A 22,520-nucleotide genomic window follows, 5' to 3' on the forward strand; every position below is an offset into this window, starting at 1 on the left:
GTTCTGGACGAGCACCAATCATGTCTCACACATTCTGTGTTGGCACGGTTCCTGTCTTCATAATGACTAATGAATCATTGTTATTAGCAGCTGTGCATGTTAACACTATTTAAGTACTATTATTTATGAATTCTGGCTTGTCCGTTATTCATACAGCAGGTGCATACAGTTATAGTGCAGCTTTAAAGCACTCGATTCATAATTTGAATGCTTTTGGGATGCATAGCGCCCCCAAATAAATTACCCCTGACATTGTTATTAACGTATAACTGTCATGGATATTTATATTTGAATTTAGTATCTGTGAGATTCAACACCAGAATGGCGTCATGATTTATGAATAAGTGAGAACTTGCTGGTGTAAAAAAGGTGAGTGTGAGACTCACACTATAATTGACACTGACAAACTAGCACATAGACAACAACACATAGACACGTGTCACTGCTAATATAGTCTATTTTTCTCACTCTTTTTTGTTGGTGTATATATAGAAACCACTGTTCTGATCCCTCTTTTATGCTTGTTGCTGCAGGGCAGAGACATGTTTCGTATTTACTTTCTAATTACATCAGGATAAACATCTAAATACTGACCTGCCAGCCCTGAGTGTCACCCTCTCCGCAGCCCCCCCCCCCCAGGGCTCCAGATCAAGCTTCCCTTATAGGCTGCATTCTCTGCTGGTGTGCTACCCACAGGTCCACACTCTGAGACCAACACATCTACAATACACCACATCCTGTCAAGTCAATCTCCTGCCTGTCTCCTACTACTGCATCTGAAGTGACGGACGGCCAAGCATCGGTACTCGTCGCTGAGTTATGATGATACACACTGTTATTGAATCTTCCGTAAGGGATATCAAATATGATGTCGGCAACAAAGCAGGTAACCTTGGCTTGGAGGGAGACGCTGCGGCATAAAACAACGAGTCTCTGAGTTGAGCCTTCCTCATGTCGGTCATCTTCTCGTCCCTGTTCATTCGGCAGTGGGTGTTCTCCCCTCATCACGATAGCTTTCTTGAATTATTAAAATAGCCTCTTATCCAGGCACCAAGTCCTTCTACTGCTGGCCCCTCAAACGGCAGCGTTTACTCTCTTCTCGGTCCCTCAAGGCCGTGTGGTGCAGCGAGACAGAGTGGCACAGTATGGTAATGCTGTTTAAAGAAGCTCTTAGATATCCACAAAAGTCAAAGTTGTGCGCAAACACCATTGTTCTGCCTGCTCTGAGGCACAAAGACAAAAAGCAAAAGAAGTTTCTTCATTGTCGGCTTTCTGAGGAATATGTGAACAAGTCTTTCATCATATCAAGGTTTTGAGAAACCTAATTTCCATTTCCCGCTTGCTTGAGCTGACACAATTTACATACCTTAATTACCTATTTTTTGTGTGAATTCTGTTTGTAAAATCACTAAAGAGCTCACTTTGAGGACCTGCATTAGTTGAAGCCCAATGGTTTCTAGGAAACGTTTAAATTTCATTATCATTATGTGGTAGGGTGTTTGCCTTGGCTAAGGTATAAGCTTACTGAGCACCTACCTTGTTATCTGAGATGTATGAAATATACTTTATGATAACAAGAAAAAAGCTGTATAAATGTCATCTGGTGTAATGCCTCGGTTATATGCTACATACTGGTCACATGTTCAGTCAACTGATTCAACCTAAATTACATTAAAGATTACTCAATGTTTTGATTTTGGGGGGTTTCTCTAAAGCTGCTTGTGAGTTTCCAAAAATATTCAGGAAAAAGTCGCTACCGACTTTACCTGGAACTTTTCTGGATAGTCCCTGGTAAAAATTTCTTGGAAATATCTGAGTTAGCCAATGTGGCAATGCAGCAGGAAGATCCTGCACACTGTCCAACTTGCAATCACTGATTTATTATGCTGTGATGTTTTGCTACCAGTCCTTAATCAGGCAAAATAAAGTGGCCACGTTTTCAATGCGCAATATGCAAAACTGAAAAAAAGAGTACGTAATTGGGTGAAAAATATGTTGTTCAAACTCCTGTCACTAGATGGCACTGTGGCCTTTCAGGTGTCCCTAGTTTGAGAGGCGCACCGGAGAAAATAGCGCGAGAAACGCAGACATGAAAAAAACAAACCAGGAAGTGGAGAGTCTTCCGGTCAGTGACTCACCTGTCGGGATTATGGTGCTGGCTGTTTTACAAATGGGTAAATATGTGAAAAGTGTTCATTCTGTGCAAAGTCATTGAAAGATGCCCGTTTGTTTGAACCTTAAAACTCATTTAAGTCAAAATCTTTAAATCTTTTACATAGACTCTCATGTAGAAACATGTTAAATCCAATGTTTGCAGCCTAATGTGACTTCATTAGTCAGATGGTTACAGATTCTTAACTGAATAAAATCGAGAGCTGTGTGTAGGTGCCCATTCAAGCGATATCTTTTTATTGCTCGTGTTGTAGAACATTCAAGGTTTGAGCTCAATGTGTTGAGCAGGTTAATGTTTTTACTTGCCACCACATGTGCACTTGAGATGCAAAAAGATAGGATCAAGTGAGTATATTGAGGCATAATGAATGCACCATGTCACTGAATGTTTTGTGTGATATTTATATATCACATGTTGAATGTATTTAGATACTAATTTCCCATTTTTAGTCAGAGAGTTTTTTTTCTCGAGCACAAGTTTAAAGCACTTGATATTAAACCAGAGATCTCAGTCACTCTGTTGACTTATGTGCTTCATTTGATTTATTACTAACCAAAAGTTTAGGTGAACATCTGAAAGTTTAGAGCGTGAGCTATATTTTTGGAGTAATACTTTTTATCTGAAGTTGTTAACCCTATTGCATGAGAAAATCTCAAATTCATAACTCCATATATCGTTAACACTACCCTCACATTCGGGAGTGTTCATGAATAAAGACCTGTAAGTATAGTTTTGTGTCATACAACATTTATCAGGGCTGCAATTACAAATTTCTCTTGATGAAAAAAGAGTTGCCATTCAAGTAGAAGATGTCAACTAGATTAAAGAGCTTTTGGTGATGAGGGCCGACGCCGGTGTCGATGCTCTGTAAACAAAGGTCCAAGAAAATGTTTCACAGTTCACATCTGAAAAATGCTTAATAAAAAAAACCTCTTAAGGACATTGCAGTGAATCTTGAACGTTCCAAGCATTCTGCACCCCAGCTGCGTTTCTGACATTGTAATATACTCTCTTCTCGCCAGTGGTCATTATTGTCGTTGTGAGCCGTAGGACTTTTTGTGCGCTCCTCAGTTTAAAGGATAATGGGACAGGATTACATTTGTACCATCTATTACCGTCGTTAATAGAACTCAGTATGACCACTGTCAGGGCATTGTGTGGCTAAATGTGAGGCGCTCAGTTGATCTCCCACTCTAATGTCAAAGAGCTGATATTTGAAGAAGGCCCCTTTGAAGCACAGCGGCCCCTGTTCTTTCATCATCCTTCAGGCTGCACGGAGACACTCCTCACACTTTGAGCAGCTGTTATCGTGACCTTTTTACAAATACTGCTCGTGTTTGTTGCAGCAGCTACTCAGCAGGTTGAGCCCCTCTCCAGGATATCAGACATTATTAAATCGTTGCATTAACATTTGGATGTTGAATGAAATGCCTGTTTGAAATTTGATTTTTCTCCCCCTTATCACAGGAGTTATTCCCCCAGAAGTAGCATTGACCTCACAAATCTTGCATGAACTCTTTTTTTTAATTTTCTTTACCTAGGAGATGATTGATGGTCACCACCCTCCCATTTCCCTTTTTATAATGTCCATCAGTTATGAGTAATAACTGTTATGTAGTACTCCAGTTTTCTAATAGCAGTGGCAGACATGATATATGAACAGCTTCCAGTAACTAAATCAAAATGATCTGATTCCAAATTGCAAAACCTAAATAATTACCGCACTCTTTGTTCATTTCTTCATGGATTTATATCTGCAATGAACATATGCTGCTTGATCGGGATCTACTTTCCCACATTATTTATATAATGTAGCAGTTCCAGCGATGGTGATGATGCCATTAGGGAGGAAGTAGTCCCTCTTCCACGGTGACACCATCAAATCAGTAGCATGATAAAAGCAAGTTAAAAGTGTCAACCAGCAACACTGTCAAGCTTGGAAATGTGAGAGTTTTTAAATCTCAGTTTGCCTCACGGCCCCAAAAGGGTAGGACAAGGAGAAGGTTGCAATGTTTATGATTGGATTGATTGGATATGCTCCAGATCTCTTTTTCTTCTCTGATTCTGTAAACTTGGCTTGATGTGCGTGACAGTCTGATGTTGAAAGCAAATGATTGAAGTGAAGTTCAGTGAGCAATGCAACTCAACCCCCCACCATTCCCTCCTCTTTCTAACCTACTGATTCCACCTGGCTCTTCTCAGTATTAGTGGAAGTCTGTGCAGATGGGCCGAGTCCTTTGTGATCATTAATCAATCAATCTAAATCTTAACCGCGTCTATCAAATCAGTAGCTTGTTGTTGGTATAGGAGCGGTGGGAAATGCTATTAATTGTGGGGAGTGATTGGAGAGCCCTCTGGGTGCAGATAGTCATAATCAGGTTCTTGGTGAGATGACTTCTTCCTCTCTATCTCCACTTAAGCTCTATTTAATTTCTTCCTCTTTCTGCTTCTGCACACCACTCCATCCAGGATTTTCCTCTCTTCAGTCCCATCTACAATCAGAGTAAGGTGAAGCATTGGAGTGTTGCACCTGATGCACAGAAATAGAAAGACATGGTCTGCTGGCTGGCTGGCTCGCCAGTCAAACAGTTGATCAATAGGTCTGTTTTTGGTTGGCCGGTCCATCAGTTTGTCAGTTATTTGTAAAATTGCCTGGTTCGCTTGGTTGGCTGGTCCATCAGTTGATCTATAGGTTCTATAGTTTGATCTATAGGTAAGACGTTCGGTGGAATGGTTTTTTAGTTGGTTGGTTTCGGCCGGAACTTTTGTGAACTTTGAGAACACTGTGATCTTCACACTGGAAAGATAAAATTGTACCTGATGGAAATTTGCAGGATAACCAACATTATATCATTAAAATCAATATGCAAAATGTCAAAACACTATTTTGTCCAAAAAAAAAATCGGGATCAGCAAAGTCATTAGGAACCGTCCTCTGTTGATCTCAAATATCTGAGGAAAAATGTCATGCCAACATATATCTGAAGGTAGCTGTTGACCTGTTGGAACCGCTTTGACTCGTGACAGCAGTTTTTCTACACCACAGCAATCAGTGAGAACCAACAGCTCGTTTTGTTTTTACCTTTAAATTGCTACACTGGAGATTTGTGCACAGGAGCCAGAGAGGCTACTTCAGGATATTGTACACTAAAAAGCAATTGCATAGTTTAATGGCGTTTTAGTTTCTGTTCCCAGTCGTCCCACTGGAGTGTGAGTCAAAGAGTTCACTGATTGTCTTTATCTCACCGAAAGGTGCATCAATTTGAAGGCAATTGTGCTCTATTGATTCAGTGATAACAAAGTAGGACATGTAAAACACACAGAGAGCAAGAGTAAAAGCTTTGCTGCTCTGCTTCAGCAGCTTTGATCTGATGCTTTCCTCTACTGTCAGTTATCAGCCCAAGAGACCACAACCATATCCTTGCGGCCGAGGCATCATAGATTCTGCGTGTCATTAACTGTGTGATATACTGTAGCAAAACTTGTCACCTAGTTATGTCTGTAAATGACATAGTGACACACATGAAAAGAGCAAGAAAAATAGAGGGATGGATTTCCAACACATGACTGATTCTTGTGAGTCCTTTCAAATATTGCATGAAATACTTGGTATTCATACCCATCATTCAAAATATTGAAAATGTTGAGGTTTTTAATTATATACTATATCTACAAAGACAGAAACCAATTAATTAGTCTTTTTCCAATATACTAGTCTCACCTAATCTACACTTGTATTGAATGTATTGTTTCTTTTCTTGGCTAATTCCTGGCTTTAAGACTGGTGTGACGAAGTGTGGAAGGGTTATAACCGATAACCTATTCTCATTTCTACTCTGCTGCATAGAATATCAAGGGGAAATCCTGTGATGCTTAAGAAAAGGGATTTGGCCCAATTGTATCGGGGTATTCAAAAGAGTGTAGCATATGACCTTTTTAGGGTTTACAGATAAAGATGGAGGAAGTCACACTGTTATCAGCACAACTAAAATAAGACATCACACATGTGTCATTTTGAGTTCAGAGTCATTATAGCTGAATGTAACATGAACATAGGTTTCTGAGGGGCCAGAGCGTGGGACTCTGTCGAAACTGGATCTGTTGTGTCTGATGCATGATCGGGGAGACCAGAAGTGACCAAACCATCAGGAGATCGATGCATCAAGATTAGTTCCCTGAGAGATAGAATAGCAACTTCATCACAGATACAGGCTAAACAAAAGAATGCCAGACTCCAATCAGCAAAAGTACTTGTCTAAAGAAATCTGTCTTGTAGTCGTCTCAGAGGACGAGGAGCATTTTCTCAAGAGGGGAGACAAGGGCAGATACTTGGGATGGACTAAGAAAATATTAACGTTTCACATTGGATGACTGGAAAAAAAGATTTATGACTTAAGGGTGTATGTCATGTTTGCAGGCGAGAGAATGATGCCACAGTGTATCAAACTGAAAGTGAAACATGGAGTTGTAAATATTAAGCCCTGGTGGTGTCTTGCTTACCCTGGAGTTTGATATCTGCTCTGAAATGACCTTCTTCGGAGACATGCTTTACCGTCTAGTTTACATTAAGCGTTGAAGGAATTACTGCTGCAGAATAATGACCTGCACTTCAAAGCTTTACAGGAACGACTTTAAGATCAGAGAAGACCACGGAGTCCTGACAGTCACAGGCTTTCAGTTTACATCAAACTCATTGAACATTCATGAGCCAAGCGTTCTGTGACATCACAAGAAGTTCTTTGACAATCATCATATCATTCAGGGATACGCGCCAGCCTGAGTGCATCCTCGGCTGTCATTAAAGGGTCAGCGTGTAGGATATAATGGTGGCTAGGGGATGGCTGTCTACCCCTCACCTCACTTTCCCTTTCCAAGTAGGAGATTTAACGTTGGCATCCAGGTAACGTAAAAACTCATAAGGTCATGTGTTGTTATGCCTATGTTTGGATTATTCATTGTGGTCTGCGGTAGAGACTGGGTGGTGAAACTTGGCAGACTGCATGGGAGAAAACCCACCCCTGTTGTAGATATAGGGCTCATTCTTAGGGAGAGGCTGTGATTATTATAAAGGAACATTCCACATACTTGCAGAGTTTAATGTTTTATTCCGAGATTCAACTTTTGTAAGCTTATATTATTTGTAATGCTAAAAACATGTATAACATTTTTAATTAATTCAAAAGTGGCTTTAGACTTATGGATTTCAATAAAAAAAATATTTAATTCCTCGCCTGAAATGATTCATGCCACTCCATCATAATCATTATCCATATATGCTCTTTCAGCTTGTGCAGTGCAGTATCTTTGTGTGTATTCCAACATGCAGCAATAATGAATAATATATAAGTGACCAAGGAATTTAGAGTGACAGGGAGTGAGCAGCACTGATGGTTTGAAATGTGTGGTGTGTAAAGCAGAGAAGTGGCTTTTGATGAAAACAAATTCCCGTTCAATAATAAAGTAATGGCTTTGTGTATATAGGCTTTGTTATTGTATTAATTGGCGGTTTAGGAAGTGGTGTTTTAAGGGAAGGAGCAGCCTGCGATGAAAACAATTCCTGGTCATCTGCAGAGGTTGGGCTGTAATCTTCACTGAAGCCTGAAGGACAAGAGGTGAAGGCAGGAGGAAATGAAACAGATACATATCTGAGCAGTATTTAATTCACTGTCGCCGGGCTCCTCCTGGTAGCTCGTGCAAGGAGAGAATTGTTCCGACGTTATGATACTGTGATCCCCACTGCACTTGCTCTACAGCAGCAATATATCTTTTTGTCATTAATCTATGCAGCGTACAACCATGGGAGTTTTGTCTAAAAAGTTCTGAAATACCCAGTATGGTCCACTAAACACTTTAGAGAAGGAGAACACAACTTGTATTGAATCATAACAGCATTAGCCCCCGCCTAACAGCCCGTAAAGGCTGATCAATGTAATGTGACTCTCCAGAAATCAAATGCTACTGACTCATACACCCACCAGACTGCATGGTTTTGGTAATTTAAAATGGAGATCTTATTTGTTCAGTTAAACTTGCTTTGAAGAGCAGATTTTTAGTTTGACAGAAAATCCTTCTCCTTGCATTATTTCTACTACGACATTTGTCAACCTACCGACCTAATTTCACAGTCACTGGAGCTGATCACCTTGAGGTCGACTCGTTGTTTTAATGGCCGCCTCTTGAAGAGAAATGTGTTGACTTACAGGGGGAAATAATCTGGAAAGCTTCACCCTGACTTATGACCGTCACAATGAGATTTTAATGACATCATTATCATGATCAAAATAAAGAAAGATGCTAATATCATGATTACAATATTATAATCACTAATCATGATATGAAACTTTGAAAAATATTAATAATGCAAATGCTAGCATATTGCTGTCATGGTTAACTGTTTGTTTTTGTTTTGAATACAAATCCCTAAGGTTATGCAGACAAATGCCAATCTTGGTAATCGTAGATACCCATATAGAAAATAGCTCATTATCGAAAAAGTATTTGCCAACAGAGTTAATATGAATGTTTCTTCATAGCATAAGATTTGCTGATACAGAAAGACAGAGCGGAGATTATAGATAAACAGTTTAGTCTGTGAGTTTCCCGTAAGTGAGAGAGAGACAAGCACATAGGGCGTTTATAACTAGTAGTGTGAGAAGATAGTTACTGATAAAATGTATGTTACAATCAACATTGGATTTCCAAAATTTTCGCATTAGTGTTCGCAGGCAGCAAGACCCTTTTATTCCCATTGTGATAACAAACAAATATGTTATAGAGATAATGTAGGTTTGGTTATTTCAGTGTCATAAAAATGGCGTAACAATAAGTTATCCCCAAACAGCTATGTTATGATCTGCCCCCACAAGGGACTCAAAAGTTCCCATTTACTATGAACCATCTCATACCTGGTGTGTGTCTTGGGTTGTTGTGCTTCTAGTCTCTTGCCTTTGTGATTGTCTCTCCTCCCTGACGTCATTCAGTTGATGGGTCCAATTATCCCTGTCTTCCTTGTGTAGTTAGTTTCTGTGCTGCCACTCGTCTTTGTCGGTTAATCTGTCGAATTCATCTCTCCTGTCGTACACTGTGTTTCGGTTCACAGGTGCCCCGTGTTACCTTGTTCTTCAGCTCGGTTCCTTTGTGTTTGAGGATTTTTGGAGTTTAGACTTTCTTTCTTCCTTGCTTGCCTGAATCTGAAAGTCTGTTTATTTTCATTAAATTATCTCCGTCACACTTAACCGCCTCTGTCAAGAGTCTGCATCTTGGGTGCAGAAATCCTTCAACACATAACAAATGAATGCATTATGTGAAAATGTGCAGGTGCGGTGCTGTGCTAAAGACAGTCATCAATTTTTTCTGCCTTATACCTGACAGGTAGAAAAACACAATGTTAGATATGCCATTATAAAACAGCATACACTGCACTTTTCTGCGTTGTTTGTGCCCATTACAATTTTCACTACCTTAACATTTATTCATTGCACTGAGGACTATTGCGATAATCAGCCGTATTAACTGTAACGAGCATCATCTACAGCCATAACACAGCTTGCCTTCAATTCCACTGTTGCCTTCAATTCTACTGCTGTAAACATTCTAGTAAGAGAGAAAATTGTAGGAACTACAAACATTCCTTACAGTGAACAGAAGCAAACTCAAAAGGAGACAGAGACAGCTGGAGCTATTATGGATTATTTATTGTTATGATAAAAGGCCATAAAAGTTCACAGTCTGAGTGAAAAATATATATGAGAAAAAAAATGGACTCAATGCCCGAAATTAACACTAAATTTCTCTTGCAAACTGATGGTACAATCCTCCAAAGTGTGAGAATCTGTATGCATACAGTACTGCTTTGTATTGGATATTCAAATAGTGTTGAGATACTGAGTGTTGGGGGGGGGTTCTGCTCCATACAAGGGAGATACCAATGAGAACCACCATTAATCATTTCAGAGAACCATGACAACACCAAGCAAAGGGGGATGAAGGGATAATAAGAATGCACAGGAGAAAACAAGGCCATTCAGCAGCAGTCTAGTTCAATAGCTTTGAGAATACATACTGCAGAGTAGATGATCATTTTAAGATCTTTGTGGTCTTACCACCCTATTGTGTAATGTTTCTTTATGTAGGGTCACTCTTTCAAAGTGTTTGGGATGTGAAAATCATTTAATCACAGTTCCCTCAGTCAGTGAAGATTCACTGAGGTGAGAAAGAGCAGTCACTGGCACACCAGCGACCTTGGGGGGGGGGATGCAGTGCGACCGACCGGGGGTGTTTTTGACTGTCATAGTGAGAAGTCGCTCAGAGATGACAGGGGTGAAAAACGTTTTTCCGTATCATCACTCTGGACAAAATCACCCCCCAGGAGACGCGGTAGATCACTTAGTCACTCACTGGTGAGGACCAGGGATAACCCGCGAGCAAATGCCTGCCTGGGCCTGCTGGGGCGCCACACCTGGGTCACAAGACGCAGATGTGTCGCTCATGATTGCAGCGGCTTAACGCCACAGGCCACAGCTCAGCGGTGAGGTTAACCCTGCCAGGCCACGGGCTTTACGAGGAGCGCGTAATGGCTCTCTGCTGAGAAGCTAAACATGCGAATAAGTAGCCAGATTACATCCAATCATTACGATAAGAGCTGTGAGTGTCAGACAGATTTTTTTTCTCAGCAGGGTGTCGGAGGCCTTTTACATCTTTATGCAAACATGACATCTGGACTCTCAGGCTTTGCTGAACAGCCTAAACAGTCTATAGAGGTTTATGTATGCCATTAGAGGAGGACATTAAACGGCTCATCAATAGCACGACCAAATGAGAATTGTTAAATACTATGCATGCAAATTGCTCCTGATGAGTTTTACAACAAAGCCTCCTGAGCCTTTGAATGCCGGATCACATTTTTAATTTGTGTAGGTGGAAATCCTCCAAGGTGAGCTGTATTCTGAATTCATTTTGTAGAAGTTCACTCAAGGCTAACAGAAGGGGAATTAAAATCTGTTCTAAAGCAATTGTGAGAGTTTTTATTGCATTCAATAATTGTAAAAGATCAAATTTTCTAAAATTCGAAAAATGCCTCTCGTCTCAATTGGATAGACCTACAACCAATCAGAGCAACGTAGTATGTGACGTATGTTAAGCGACGCATTGTGAGTTATTTACTGACGCCGGGTTCACACCGGACGCTGAAGTGATGCCGAGGCGACGCTTCAGCGCAGCGTCAAGCCTTAAATAACAGCTGGCTCCCATCCACTCCCATGTTAAACCTTTGTGCGGGTCACACCGGAGGCTGAAGCGCCGCGCTGCGACAAGGCTGCCTAGCGCCGTGCAGCGATCGTGTCGGCGTCGAGTCTATTTTTTGCGCTTGACGCGAGCGTATCGTGCAAGGAAACACACTGAAGAATGATTGTAAACGATATTGATGACATATTTTATACGATATAAAGCCCGCCCTGACAATCTGATTGGTCCGAACAGTTTCTGTTCGGGCATAATTTCTCCCCAACGGAGCAACTCCAGACCGAACTTCCCGACCTCAAATGTTGTGGGCGGGGCTAAGTTTGTCTGGCATTCAGGCTACAGGCATGTAGAAATCCTGCAAAACCAACTCTTTTCTCTAAATCAGTCGTCTCGTCCACACGTCACTTTTTACAAATGCCTTCCAAAGTGCACATTTAAAAAAAAACTCTATTTCTGTGTATCATGTTAAACAGTAGCATTTGGGAGACAATGAGCAATATACCGATTTAGCATCACCGCACCACATTACAGTCATTCATAATGTTGTCTGGTGTTTGACAGATCGTAGACTTTATCACCACCTTCTGGCCCGGCATGCCTGTTTGAGACTCTTTAATGGTTATTTTGACGAAGATGTTTAGTAATGGGAAGGTTGTGTGGATGGAGTTGTCGTTGTTGTTTTTAATATACGCAGTAGTGTAGACAAGACCTTAGGACAAAATGATCGCTGTCAGACCACTAATACAACGACAGCTCTGTTGATTCCGCAGATGAGTGCCATTCCCATCTGTTAAATTGTCACCTGAATGTTTACTGTTGATAACAAGCTCACAAATTTATTTTGCTTCCAATTCTTTTTTAAACATCAGAAGCCTCATAAATTCCAAATGAGAGTTGCCGCCGTAACAGAGCACTTTCCATTGTAAATCAATGCACCCAGCCGGAGGCACACAGTCCTCTCCGGGAAGCCGCTCTTCCTAATGTGATAGCTGCTTTTCAAACTCCAGTGGATAGATTGCTGTGAGCTCAGCAGGGTCAGCAGATACTTCACTTTGTCAGACCCCTGTCATAAACCCTATGAGATATTAAATCAAGATTTTGCTTATCTAAATCTAAGGCAGCCCAAGTGAGCCCCACACTTCCTCACGACTGTCTGAAAATGATTTTCAAACTACATTAAACAGCGTCACAGGAATCACAGGAGAAAGATACAGCTGAAGATTAGAACATGAGAGAATGCCATGTTATTCGCTTAAAGTAAAAATACACACGTGGCTACGTTCCATGGCTTATAGTGTATTCTGTTGTGACGTAGCCAAACTCGAATTGAGGCTGGTGAGGTTTTAGTCTTTGTTATTTTTTCCGTCTGATAATTAGGATTAGGCAAAACTACGACTCTGCAATGTGGTGGGAGGATTTGTTTTCGGTCAGGAATTAAACCATTACATTTTGCAGTGAATTTGGATAAGGGGTGTGGATCCAGTAATTTGTGTCACTTTCCTAACTGCGAGTTAGGGCGTTCTTCAACATTTAGATTTCTCAGAGAATAATTCATGGATCTTGATGAAAGGAGTCACACAGGCTTTGTGGAGGGATATTTATGAGTGGGTGCAGTGAATTTAAATGTTGTTCGACACAAAGTCCTTTTCGTGAAGGTCAAACTCGACCACACACAACAAACAATGACTAGCTCATCTTTGACATGAAAACATTCAAAAGTGAGACACACACCTAACAAGCTCAGACAGAACGGAATATAATCATGGTAGCATTAAACACTCAGGCATCTACTTGGCAACCCCCCTTAAAAAAGGAAACTCAGTCCAGGTCCAACTCGTTATAATTTAATAATTCAGCTCCCACCAGAGCTCCATCAGAATCAGTCTCTTGTGGCTTCAGGGAGCCCCCTGTGAACATGAAGATCAATACACCTCCTAAATCCCTGCATTCCATTTCACTTTAATAAGGTGTCACTGTTGTAAATGAGCGTGGCTCAAGCTGGAGAGGGCCTCCATCAGTCTGCGGGCGATGACTGATCGTTAGAGTTATTTTGCCTTGTCATAAAGGCTCTTTCCCACGAGTGGAGCCCCGCTGTATATGCAGTTTAATAGTTTGGGAATGTCCAATAGATCCTGGTTACTACAGTGTTGTCAGTTACAGCGGTCCAACAGCTCTCTCATCTTATTATTAGACACGTTATACATTCACAAGGTTTGACAGTTTAAATCAAATACATCTCTCTATTTCATTATAACAGCAGCGATTTCATATTCTTATTTTCATCAAGATGTGGGCGCAGCATTCTCTTCAGGAGTGGGAGGACTCATTACTCAAGGTGATTCAAAGAGGAGAATCAATATGGCTTTGTCATTATAGTCGACTTCACCTGGTTCTGACCCCATGTGTTGACTCACCCTGAAGAGCCTTACACAAGTGAATTGACGGCAAAAGCCACAACACGACTACAACTTATTTTTTCTCTTCTTTGTTGGATGCTCCAAGCACCTGTATGGTAACACTTCAAATAGACAAGCATTACATTTTAAGACTCAATTTGCTTGCGACGGCTCCCTTCACTGCGGTAAGTGTCTCTGCTCATTTCATCGTCAACATCTGTTGTCGCTCATTGAGTTGTGGTTGTGTTTCTAATGTAGTTCTGATGTGGCTTTGGTTGTTGTGTGTCAAATTTGCTGTTGTGTTGTGGCTCTTCATTTTTTTAACTTCTGCTATTGCTCTTTTGTGTGACTTCTCGGCCATTTAGTTGTAATTAACAGACTGTAACAGTATTATAAATATAGAAATGCCTGATTTGTGAAAGTTTCATTTTCAAAATAAAAATAACAATAGAAAATATATGTCAAGATTCGGTTCTACAATGATTTGAAAATATAAAAACATTCAGGGAGCTTAATGACAAATGCAATTGTGAGAAAGAGACAGATAAAATGCTTTAAATACTTTTGTGTGTTTGTGTTATAATGTATTATCTTTTTTTTAAGATAAGACATAAAAAAATGTTTTCACAATCTTGCTCTAAGCAGCTTAGTCAAATCCCCTCTCAAAATAAGGATAAGATTCCTGCTGTGTCATTCATGTTTTCGTTGTTCCGTAATCCTTCCATTCGAACGGCTTCACCAGGAACTAGAGTCATGGTTAACATCCATTTTCCAGAAGCTGCACTATTTCCCCCTTTTCACATTTCTGAGCCACATCCTGAGCTGTGTTCCCAGAAGAATCCAGCAGTGTCCTGTCTGCCCCGTTCAGCAGTAGAGCCTTTACGATCGGCACACAGCCATGCTGGGCAGCCAGGTGTAAAGGTGTCGTCTTTCCTTTGCTTACAGCATTGACATCTGCATGATGTGTTATCAAGTGGAGTACACATGGGAAACTAACACTGGTGCAGGCTGCATGTAGTGGTGTCCATCCTTCACGGTCCTCCGTCACATTTGGCTCTGCTTTGGCCGCCAAAAGCTTTGTCACCACTTCCGACTGGCCCTGGTGGCAAGCGAGGTGGAGTGGAGTCCATCCGTTCCCACCTTTAACATTCACACAACCACCCTGGCTCTCCAGCTGGACCATGGTAGCTTCATGACCTCTAAGGGCAGCCAGGTGAATAGGAGTCCAGCCTTGGAGGGTCCTGGAGTCTGGGCTGGCTCCGTTTGACAACAGCTGCCTGCATATGCCTGTGTGACCCTTCAGAGCAGCCAGGTGAAGTGCAGTGTACCCCTTGCTGTCCCTACTGTCAGTACTCGCCCCACCATTCAACAGCAGTCTTACCACTCTATTATGGCCTTCCCCAGCCGACAGGTGAAGAGCAGTGGAATCAGTGGCATCTATAACATTGGGATCTGCTCCCTTCGTGAGGAGGAGCTTGGCAATATTCAGATATCCGTAGGCGGAGGCTAGGTGTAGCCCCGTCTTCCCTCGTTTTTCCTCCTTTTGTCCGACTGCTTCCTCCGACAGCCGTGAAAGCAGCAGGCGCGCCACTGCCTCGTGGCCATTCTGGCAGGCCAGATGGAGGGGCATCCAGCCGGTTTTCTCCTGGGCATCCGCCACAGCACCTTTGTCCAAAAGGAGACGTACAGCTCTGTCATCACCGTTCTGAGCAGCAAAATGTAGAGCTGTCCACTGGTCCTCATCTCCCTGGGTGGCTGATGCCCCATGATCCAGCAATAGAGACATGATGTCATGAAGCCTGTAGAAAAGACACTTCATCTTTACTTTTTGACATTTTAAGAAATGCATATATTTGATTTGGTAAGGAAAGTTAAATGAGAAGATTGATGCCGCTCTTATTTGTGTTTATAAAATATTGCTTTGATTTTGCCGGGGAACCATCTGCTCTATATTTATCTTCTCCTCTAAGTCTGTTTCATCTGTGTTTCATATAAATTGTACGAATTGTTTTTTTTCGTCACCCTAGAATGAGCCCTTTATGTTTAAATACTTTATACTTGCATCGGGATTGGGTCCTCTCTACAGAAACCGCCATGTTTTCTGTAGTTTTTTTTACCATTTTAACTTTATCTTTTAGTCAGGGATGACTTAATCCACTACCTTGCTGGCATAAATTACTTTTCCCTTAATCATTTCTTTAATTTGTCAATACAGACCTGTACAGGACAGCAATAATAAGCGGCGTGTAACCTCTGGCAGTTGTACAGTTGACTTCAGCATTCAGTCTTAGGACGTGTTCAACACTCGAGGCATCTCCACTGACTACCGTGTAGTGGAGGAGGCTCTTTTCCCCTGAAAACAGAGTGCACACATGCTCCCTCTTCACAGACTGTCTGAAACTACGAAAGTCCTTTTTGGACAAAAGCGAGAGAATGCCGGACGGGGCATGTTGGTCATCTGTGAAATGAAAACAAAGAGAATTGTATGAGACAAAGACCTGCAGAAAATGTCTCCTCATAATACTGTGTAGAGCCATGTGCATGTGTACATAATGTGGGCTTCCTGGAGCCTGGGATGCTCAGTCAATATCAGCCGTTTCAGCTAAATGTTTTCGCATTTGTCTTTGAACAAATGTACCTATACATTTCTATTTTCACTTGGTATCAGAAATGAAAGGATCAGTAAAACATACTGTGAATCATCTATTCAATAATCAAGACAGCAGTTCAGGGAAAATGCATCGGATGGGGCTGCTCAAATGCCTTTTTTATTCATTCCACCACTGATGGTTGACTTTGCTTTTCAGTACCAACGTTAATATTAAATATATGAGAGCACTTAAATAGCACTTTTTAAATGTCAGCCCTCCAACCTTTGCATTGAAAATGATTTCCTGCTCTAGTGATGTGTTTACCTGAGGAAATGTCAGGCATCTTAGGCAAAGTCATCTAAAATGGAAAAGAAAGAAAGAAAACACCTCAGAATTTATCAGCTGTTACATAAATCATCATAAGTGGCTAATAAGCACAAATATCAATCAATACTGTATATGAGCACTTGGTCTTCAAGGTTATGAATGACCCAGCAGTTTAACACTGGTAGTATTAACTTATCTGCACACATTAATGCTAAGTACATTTTAATTATAATTACTAACTAATATTCCTGTTTTCAGCCACACTAAAAAAATGTAGCCATTAATATTTCTCAGAGACTCTCAAGAGTTCTTTAGCCTCAATTACACACCTCTACTAAAAGACTTGAAGATGATCAAACTCTGTCCCTCTCAATAATTAAAGGCACCAAACTTTCTCCACTACTTCAGTTTACAAGGCAATATATTTTTTTTGAATAGCAAATAGCACAAATAAAAAAATAAATGGTGGGATTAAGAAGAACATCACTGTAACAACTCAATTGTAGACACGCCACTCCTACCACTCAATCGAGATAGCATTGCTGTAAAAATATTACAATCTCCTAAACTGTGAAAGCCAAGTCCAAAATGGATAAAATGGACAAAATATTAACAAGCAAAGTTAAGGTACACCCAAGTTGGGCCCCTCTAGCTCCCCATCATCTCCATCGCCTATTCCACAACAAAAAATCCCTATGGTGCACTAATCCAGATATATGAGGTTAGGAGAGACTGGCTCCTTCGATACCAGCAACCTTTTTCATCAGCTGGTTTCAAAGTGGGTTTATAGATGTTTGCAATGGATGTGAAAAACAAAGATATCCTCTGAAATGTAAATCACACAAAGTCATAACAGAATAAAGCAGCTCTGCCTAATTACATCCTCACAGATGCCAGTATAAGTGTACTCTCTTGTAGAAGGACATTTTCCCCCAAACTCTTCATTAATCTGAACTGCCCATGTTGCCAATGCTGGAGCTGATCTCACAGTATCCGTCAAGCTGGGTATCAAGTGGGGCGCACCTTATGTATCGGGGGAACCAGCCAAGAATAATCAGACGTTTGTTCCTTGTCGCCGTTTCTGTGACAGTGGATTGGTCTTGGGATCTTCAGGACTTCACTCAGAGCCTCCGTCTTTATCACGATGTCTGAAAAAAATGGGATTGAGACCGAAATAAACGTCATAGTCACACCATGCCCATGTAGGGAGTCTCACTACATGGCCTTGGACGAGCGAGCTTACTCTAGCGTTAGCTCGCTGATGCTAACCATCAGACATTTAAGTGGCCGCATAAACAAGGGACCCCCGGGACACCTCTAAACGTTGACTCAACAGTGTGGAAGGATGCTGCTGCTGCGCCAGCTCAATCTCCCACTGCTCCCACTGCTCCAAATACGGGGCTGCGCTTGGGAGCTGGGGCTCTCGCTGCCAGGCTCACCGGGGGTGAGGCGGGCGGGGCACTCAAAACAGGTCAATCTGAGGAGGGCTGTTTTAGACACGGTAAAAAGAGTGCTGTTTTAAATTATCCTTGTGGTATTTTGACCAAAATATGTTACAGACATTTCATTAAGACCCAAGGAGCCATATCAACTGTGGTAAAATGGGAATAATATGTCCCCTTTAAGCTTCACTGTGGCTTCTTCTTGTTTGGTAGAATTTTTCTTGTTGGAGTTCCGTTGCCTGCAGCACATATGTGGTCCAAAGAAGAAACATCTACCCAATTATGAGTACATGTTTTTTACTTAAAATGTCCGCCGCTGACATTTCGTCTAAAGCATGGTGTACATGATGCAGTTTCGTGTTTTTTTCTCTCAGTTGTTTTTCTACGTTTGAAGAAGTCGTCACCATTTACCTCAATTGTATTGGATTTGGCTTCAACATTGTTTACCCCTGAGACTCCAGAAGTGTTTTGTTTAATCAAACACTTCACCCGCCTCTCCCTCGGCATAGTGATGAGGAGATGGTGAGTGAGTTTTCATTTTTGGAAAATCCTTTTAAGGGCACACTGGTCGTGCAGAAGTCAAGCCAGTCGTACAGGTTAAGCCTTCGAATTGCTAGTATCCTGTCATTATTCCCGTAATCATATCTTGAGTTGTTGAAATACTTGTTATGTTCCTTGTGTGTCAGAAAAAAAAAATCTACTTCTGCACCTGAGAACAGCGGCCTCTTCCTGCTATCCTGGTCCCAACACTTCTGCATGAGGCTGATCATGGGGTCACACTCGCGGGGCTTCTCCTCAGGTATCATCTCCGTACAGGGTCTCCTCCCTTGTGATACCTGCAGGAGCACTGTGGTCACGCTGCACCCTGGGTCGGCAAATGTGAGATGTGGGACACAAGGTACAACAGAGATGAAGCAATGCAGAGAGAGCAACCACAGCAGCTGCTGAGCCGGTTTTCACTTGTTTCTACACAGCATCAACACATTTTGCCAGAGGGAGGTGTGGGGGGGGGGGGGCGATCTGACTTTGTTGTGCACTCAGGTTATGGGAACATTCTTTCTTCAACTACACGCCACATGATGTCATCAGACATTCACTGAAGACAACCATGTTTACATGTTTGTCAAGTTAAATGCTGAGTTGTTTTGTTCATACTTTCACACAAAAATATAAAGTGTTCATTCATTAATTGAACTGTAGATGTGCTCGTTGCCTGACTTTTTCATCTTTAGTGCAGGTCTGTTTCCTGTCCTGATGCTATGCTAAGCTGAATGTAATGAACAGATGTGAGAATGGTATTGATCTCTCAGGAAAATGGGGGTTAAGACATTTGTAAGGTTAGCTTATGGTTTTGTAGTAAGATAATGAAATTAAACATTGGGTCAGAGCTGTGACTTTTCCGGACCAAGGTTCCTGTTTTAAATGATCTGGTTCGTTTTGGTTAGTTTTTCAGCTTCTTTTTCTTCTTCTTTTGTTTAATGCTGTCTCACCTTACTGCAATTTATCTGAAAGTCCGAACTACCCAAAGAAAAGTTTTCACACTGTAAAGGAACCGAGACATGGTTCAGTTTGATCTGGACCAAGACAATCGATTTTAGTTGGACAAAGTTTTGGTCCGCTGATGTGGACTGTGGTAGGGGGCACCTTTCACACCTGTTATTTTGTGTCGGACTAAACTGAAAGGGTCCAAAAGTAGCTGTGAAAGCCGCTTAAGGCTTAAATAATTGTTGCTTGGCGAGGTGTGTGGTCATTTTCAAAGAACACGGTTGTTACAGGTTTTTTCTGAAAAATAACTATGATTTCATCAGAGCCATAAATGAATTTGATAGATAATAATTTCTATTATTGTCATCGGTTGAGGTAAAATGTCAATAATGTTTGATTAGTGTTAAATTGGGTTTAGATTGGGTGATTGTGACGCCCATAGAATATGATCAGAGCTTTCATACTCCCTTTCCTGCTCCCTTTTGCACTACGGAAGTACGCTGTGTCATCCTGTTTTCTCAACTCATTTTCAGGCTGGTTCTTTCATTTCCCACCTGTCCATATCTTTCAGAATATTATTTCAGCCGAGGCCTGTATGGCAATAGGTAGACATTTGTCACACATTTTGAGTTTGAGGGGGTGTTATTATTTTGGACACTTTCTATGCTTATTGACAACATTTGAGACATGACAACAGTTTAGTTGAATCACGTCCAATTCCCTGTCTGGCAAGCTGCCTTGACCTTTTATGCTATTTAAATGGGGAGCACTGTGTCGAAACACTCAAGTACAATGTGACTCCTCGCGGAAGTTACACCTATAAATCTATTTGATGTGAAGATGTGACACATTTCAAATGAATTCACAACCTACCAGCGTACGGTTTCTGCTGTGTCAGAATCTCCCACATCACAATTCCAAAGCTGTAGGACAAAGCAGAAAAAGGCACCTCAGCTCTAATTCTCACACTCTTTCATTTCCAGGATTCAGACAAATTTAATGTTAATCCACCTTAAATACAGAAGTCAACTAAAAAATGATCTAGGTTTTTGTTCCAATAAAAGGTGCTATTTAACATTTGAATAACACTAGAGGTGAATTTAAAAGGGGACGAAAGAGTAAGTCAGACATGAGTATAATTTAAAAATGTCCCTGTTATTGTCATAGAATTAAAACAAATATCAGTGGAGAGCAAGGTTGCACTGTGTGAGTTGTGGATTGTGCACTGGGTCGGAAACAATCGCAGTGATTCTTTGCTATGGTGCAATTTCGAAAAAATACCCTTGGCAAGTCACCTGTAAACATCAAACGTAGTTCCTGGTGGATCGGGGCACTGAGTGAAGGTCTCCGGTGGAATGTAACTAATGTTCCCTCTTGCTGTGAGATGCTCCATGAACAACTTCTTGCTCATTCCCCCTTCCCAGTGGATCAGGCCAAAGTCCGAAATCTGTGTAGGTAAACACAAGAACTCCACATTTACACAGAGCTCAGAAGCATCGCAAGGTCACTTTGACCATTAACAGTCTCGTTGTCGTTTTTCTGAGCTTCCCTGACCTTGACATGGAGATGATCGTCTAGTAGGACGTTTGACGTCTTGAGGTTAAGATGAAGTAGCGGAGGTTTCATGCTGTGGAGGAAATTCATGCCCATGGAGACCTCATGAATCATCTGGAACTTCTTTGGCCACATCAACGTGTGACTGGCTAGGAGATTGTTAAGTGATCCATTGCTCATGTACTCCATCACCACAGCTGTCGCTTCACTACACAGTCCGTAGATGGACATGATATATTTGAATTTCACTTTGACGATGTTGGACGCCTCGTCCATTATTCTTCTGTGATGGAGAAAGTAACGTTCAGCGAAGGAGCTCAGACAATTAAAATGGATTTTTTTTACTTTTACCACAGTAAAAGCCTTTCACATTGTAAAGGCAAAGAGCAAACCTCACAATCTTTGTTATGTTCAGTACCATGCCGGTATAATAACAAACATGTCTTAAAATAGTTTAAAATCCTACCTGTAAAAGTTGTTTGGGCACATGGTTGTGTCAAAGTTTTTCAGGGCACATTTTTCCCGCCAGAGTTTGAGCTTGACCTGGTGCACCTGACCAAATCTGCATTCTGCCACTTTAATCCAGTCAGCCTCAAAGTCGCCCTTCGTGAAGTCCCTGAATTGGCCCGAAGATCCGTCAAAACAATCCATGAGTTCAGAGGGCGTCTCTGACAAAACCCCCCGCAGCACACGTCTTTAATCCTACACATAAACCGGGTTGATCCTGCAGATCAGCATCGATCAGAAGGCACCGCAGGAGCTTAGGTGTCACGCTGGGACAGAGGAAGTAGCAGAACGTAGATACGCATTAAAGTCAATGGCTGTGTGAAAGGCATGTGGAGTCATGCACACTTAGGTTACACTGTTGTGGGAGGATCCGACCTGCAGAACTTGTTTTGCACTGAGATGTGGCAGATCCGGTTCTTTCGCTGCCAAGAATGCTGACCTGGCTTTCAGTGAAACAGATGCATCATTTCTAATCTTTCCCAGAAAACCGGGCGTTTCTTCAGAGAAGAGTGAATTCAGCATCCGTACAGTTATGATATCTGATATGAGAGATATACCCATTGCAGACGGGGCCTGTATAAACAGTAAATGAACTGCCTAATGACCCATCCACTTCTATCAAATCACACTTTAACAAGACACTTAACCCCCTGCAGCGGCAATGGAACGGCTCAGTAGTCTGCAGTCTGACTTCATGATTATGGCAGTTTTCTGTGGCGCCTGTGTGCATGTGCGTGTGTGTGTACGCGTTCGCGAGTGTGTGTTTGTGTATCTCTCTATAGTTGTGAGAATTTCAAAAAGCTAT

General features: G+C 41.5%; 1 protein-coding gene and 1 long non-coding RNA gene across 2 annotated transcripts in view; one reads left to right on the plus strand and one right to left on the minus strand.

Moving 5' to 3' along the window:
* Positions 1-2,115: 2,115 nt before the first annotated feature.
* The window catches only part of LOC133952233 (uncharacterized), a 71,288-nt gene continuing 50,883 nt past the window's right edge, over positions 2,116-22,520 (plus strand). Inside the window, exon 1 of the long non-coding RNA XR_009920527.1 lies at positions 2,116-2,174. This is a non-coding gene — a long non-coding RNA (uncharacterized LOC133952233). The remainder of the gene's footprint in view (positions 2,175-22,520) is intronic.
* ankk1 (ankyrin repeat and kinase domain containing 1) lies at positions 13,242-22,013 on the minus strand. The gene is made up of 9 exons (XM_062385193.1): positions 21,675-22,013; positions 21,209-21,491; positions 20,950-21,101; positions 20,528-20,577; positions 18,879-19,034; positions 17,751-17,875; positions 16,725-16,758; positions 16,027-16,267; positions 13,242-15,608 (listed from the first exon to the last, which is right to left on the minus strand). Exons 1-9 carry the CDS (start codon positions 21,857-21,859, stop codon positions 14,567-14,569), a joined length of 2,268 nt encoding a protein of 755 aa, XP_062241177.1. The 5' UTR covers positions 21,860-22,013; the 3' UTR covers positions 13,242-14,566.

The sequence above is a fragment of the Platichthys flesus genome, chromosome 4 (genome assembly GCF_949316205.1).
Source record: "Platichthys flesus chromosome 4, fPlaFle2.1, whole genome shotgun sequence".
Classification (NCBI taxonomy): domain Eukaryota; kingdom Metazoa; phylum Chordata; class Actinopteri; order Pleuronectiformes; family Pleuronectidae; genus Platichthys; species Platichthys flesus.

Bases quoted from the DNA above. Each gene is read 5' to 3' on its own strand.
- ankk1 (XM_062385193.1), bottom strand. From the start codon at position 21,859: ATGGATTGTTTTGACGGATCTTCGGGCCAATTCAGGGACTTCACGAAG. The intron at 16,268-16,724 runs GTAAACACATCA...TTCATTTCACAG, and splicing joins GATGCCTGACATTTCCTCAG to ATGACCAACATGCCCCGTCC. The intron at 15,609-16,026 runs GTCTGTATTGAC...TCTTTTCTACAG, and splicing joins ATTATTGCTGTCCTGTACAG to GCTTCATGACATCATGTCTC.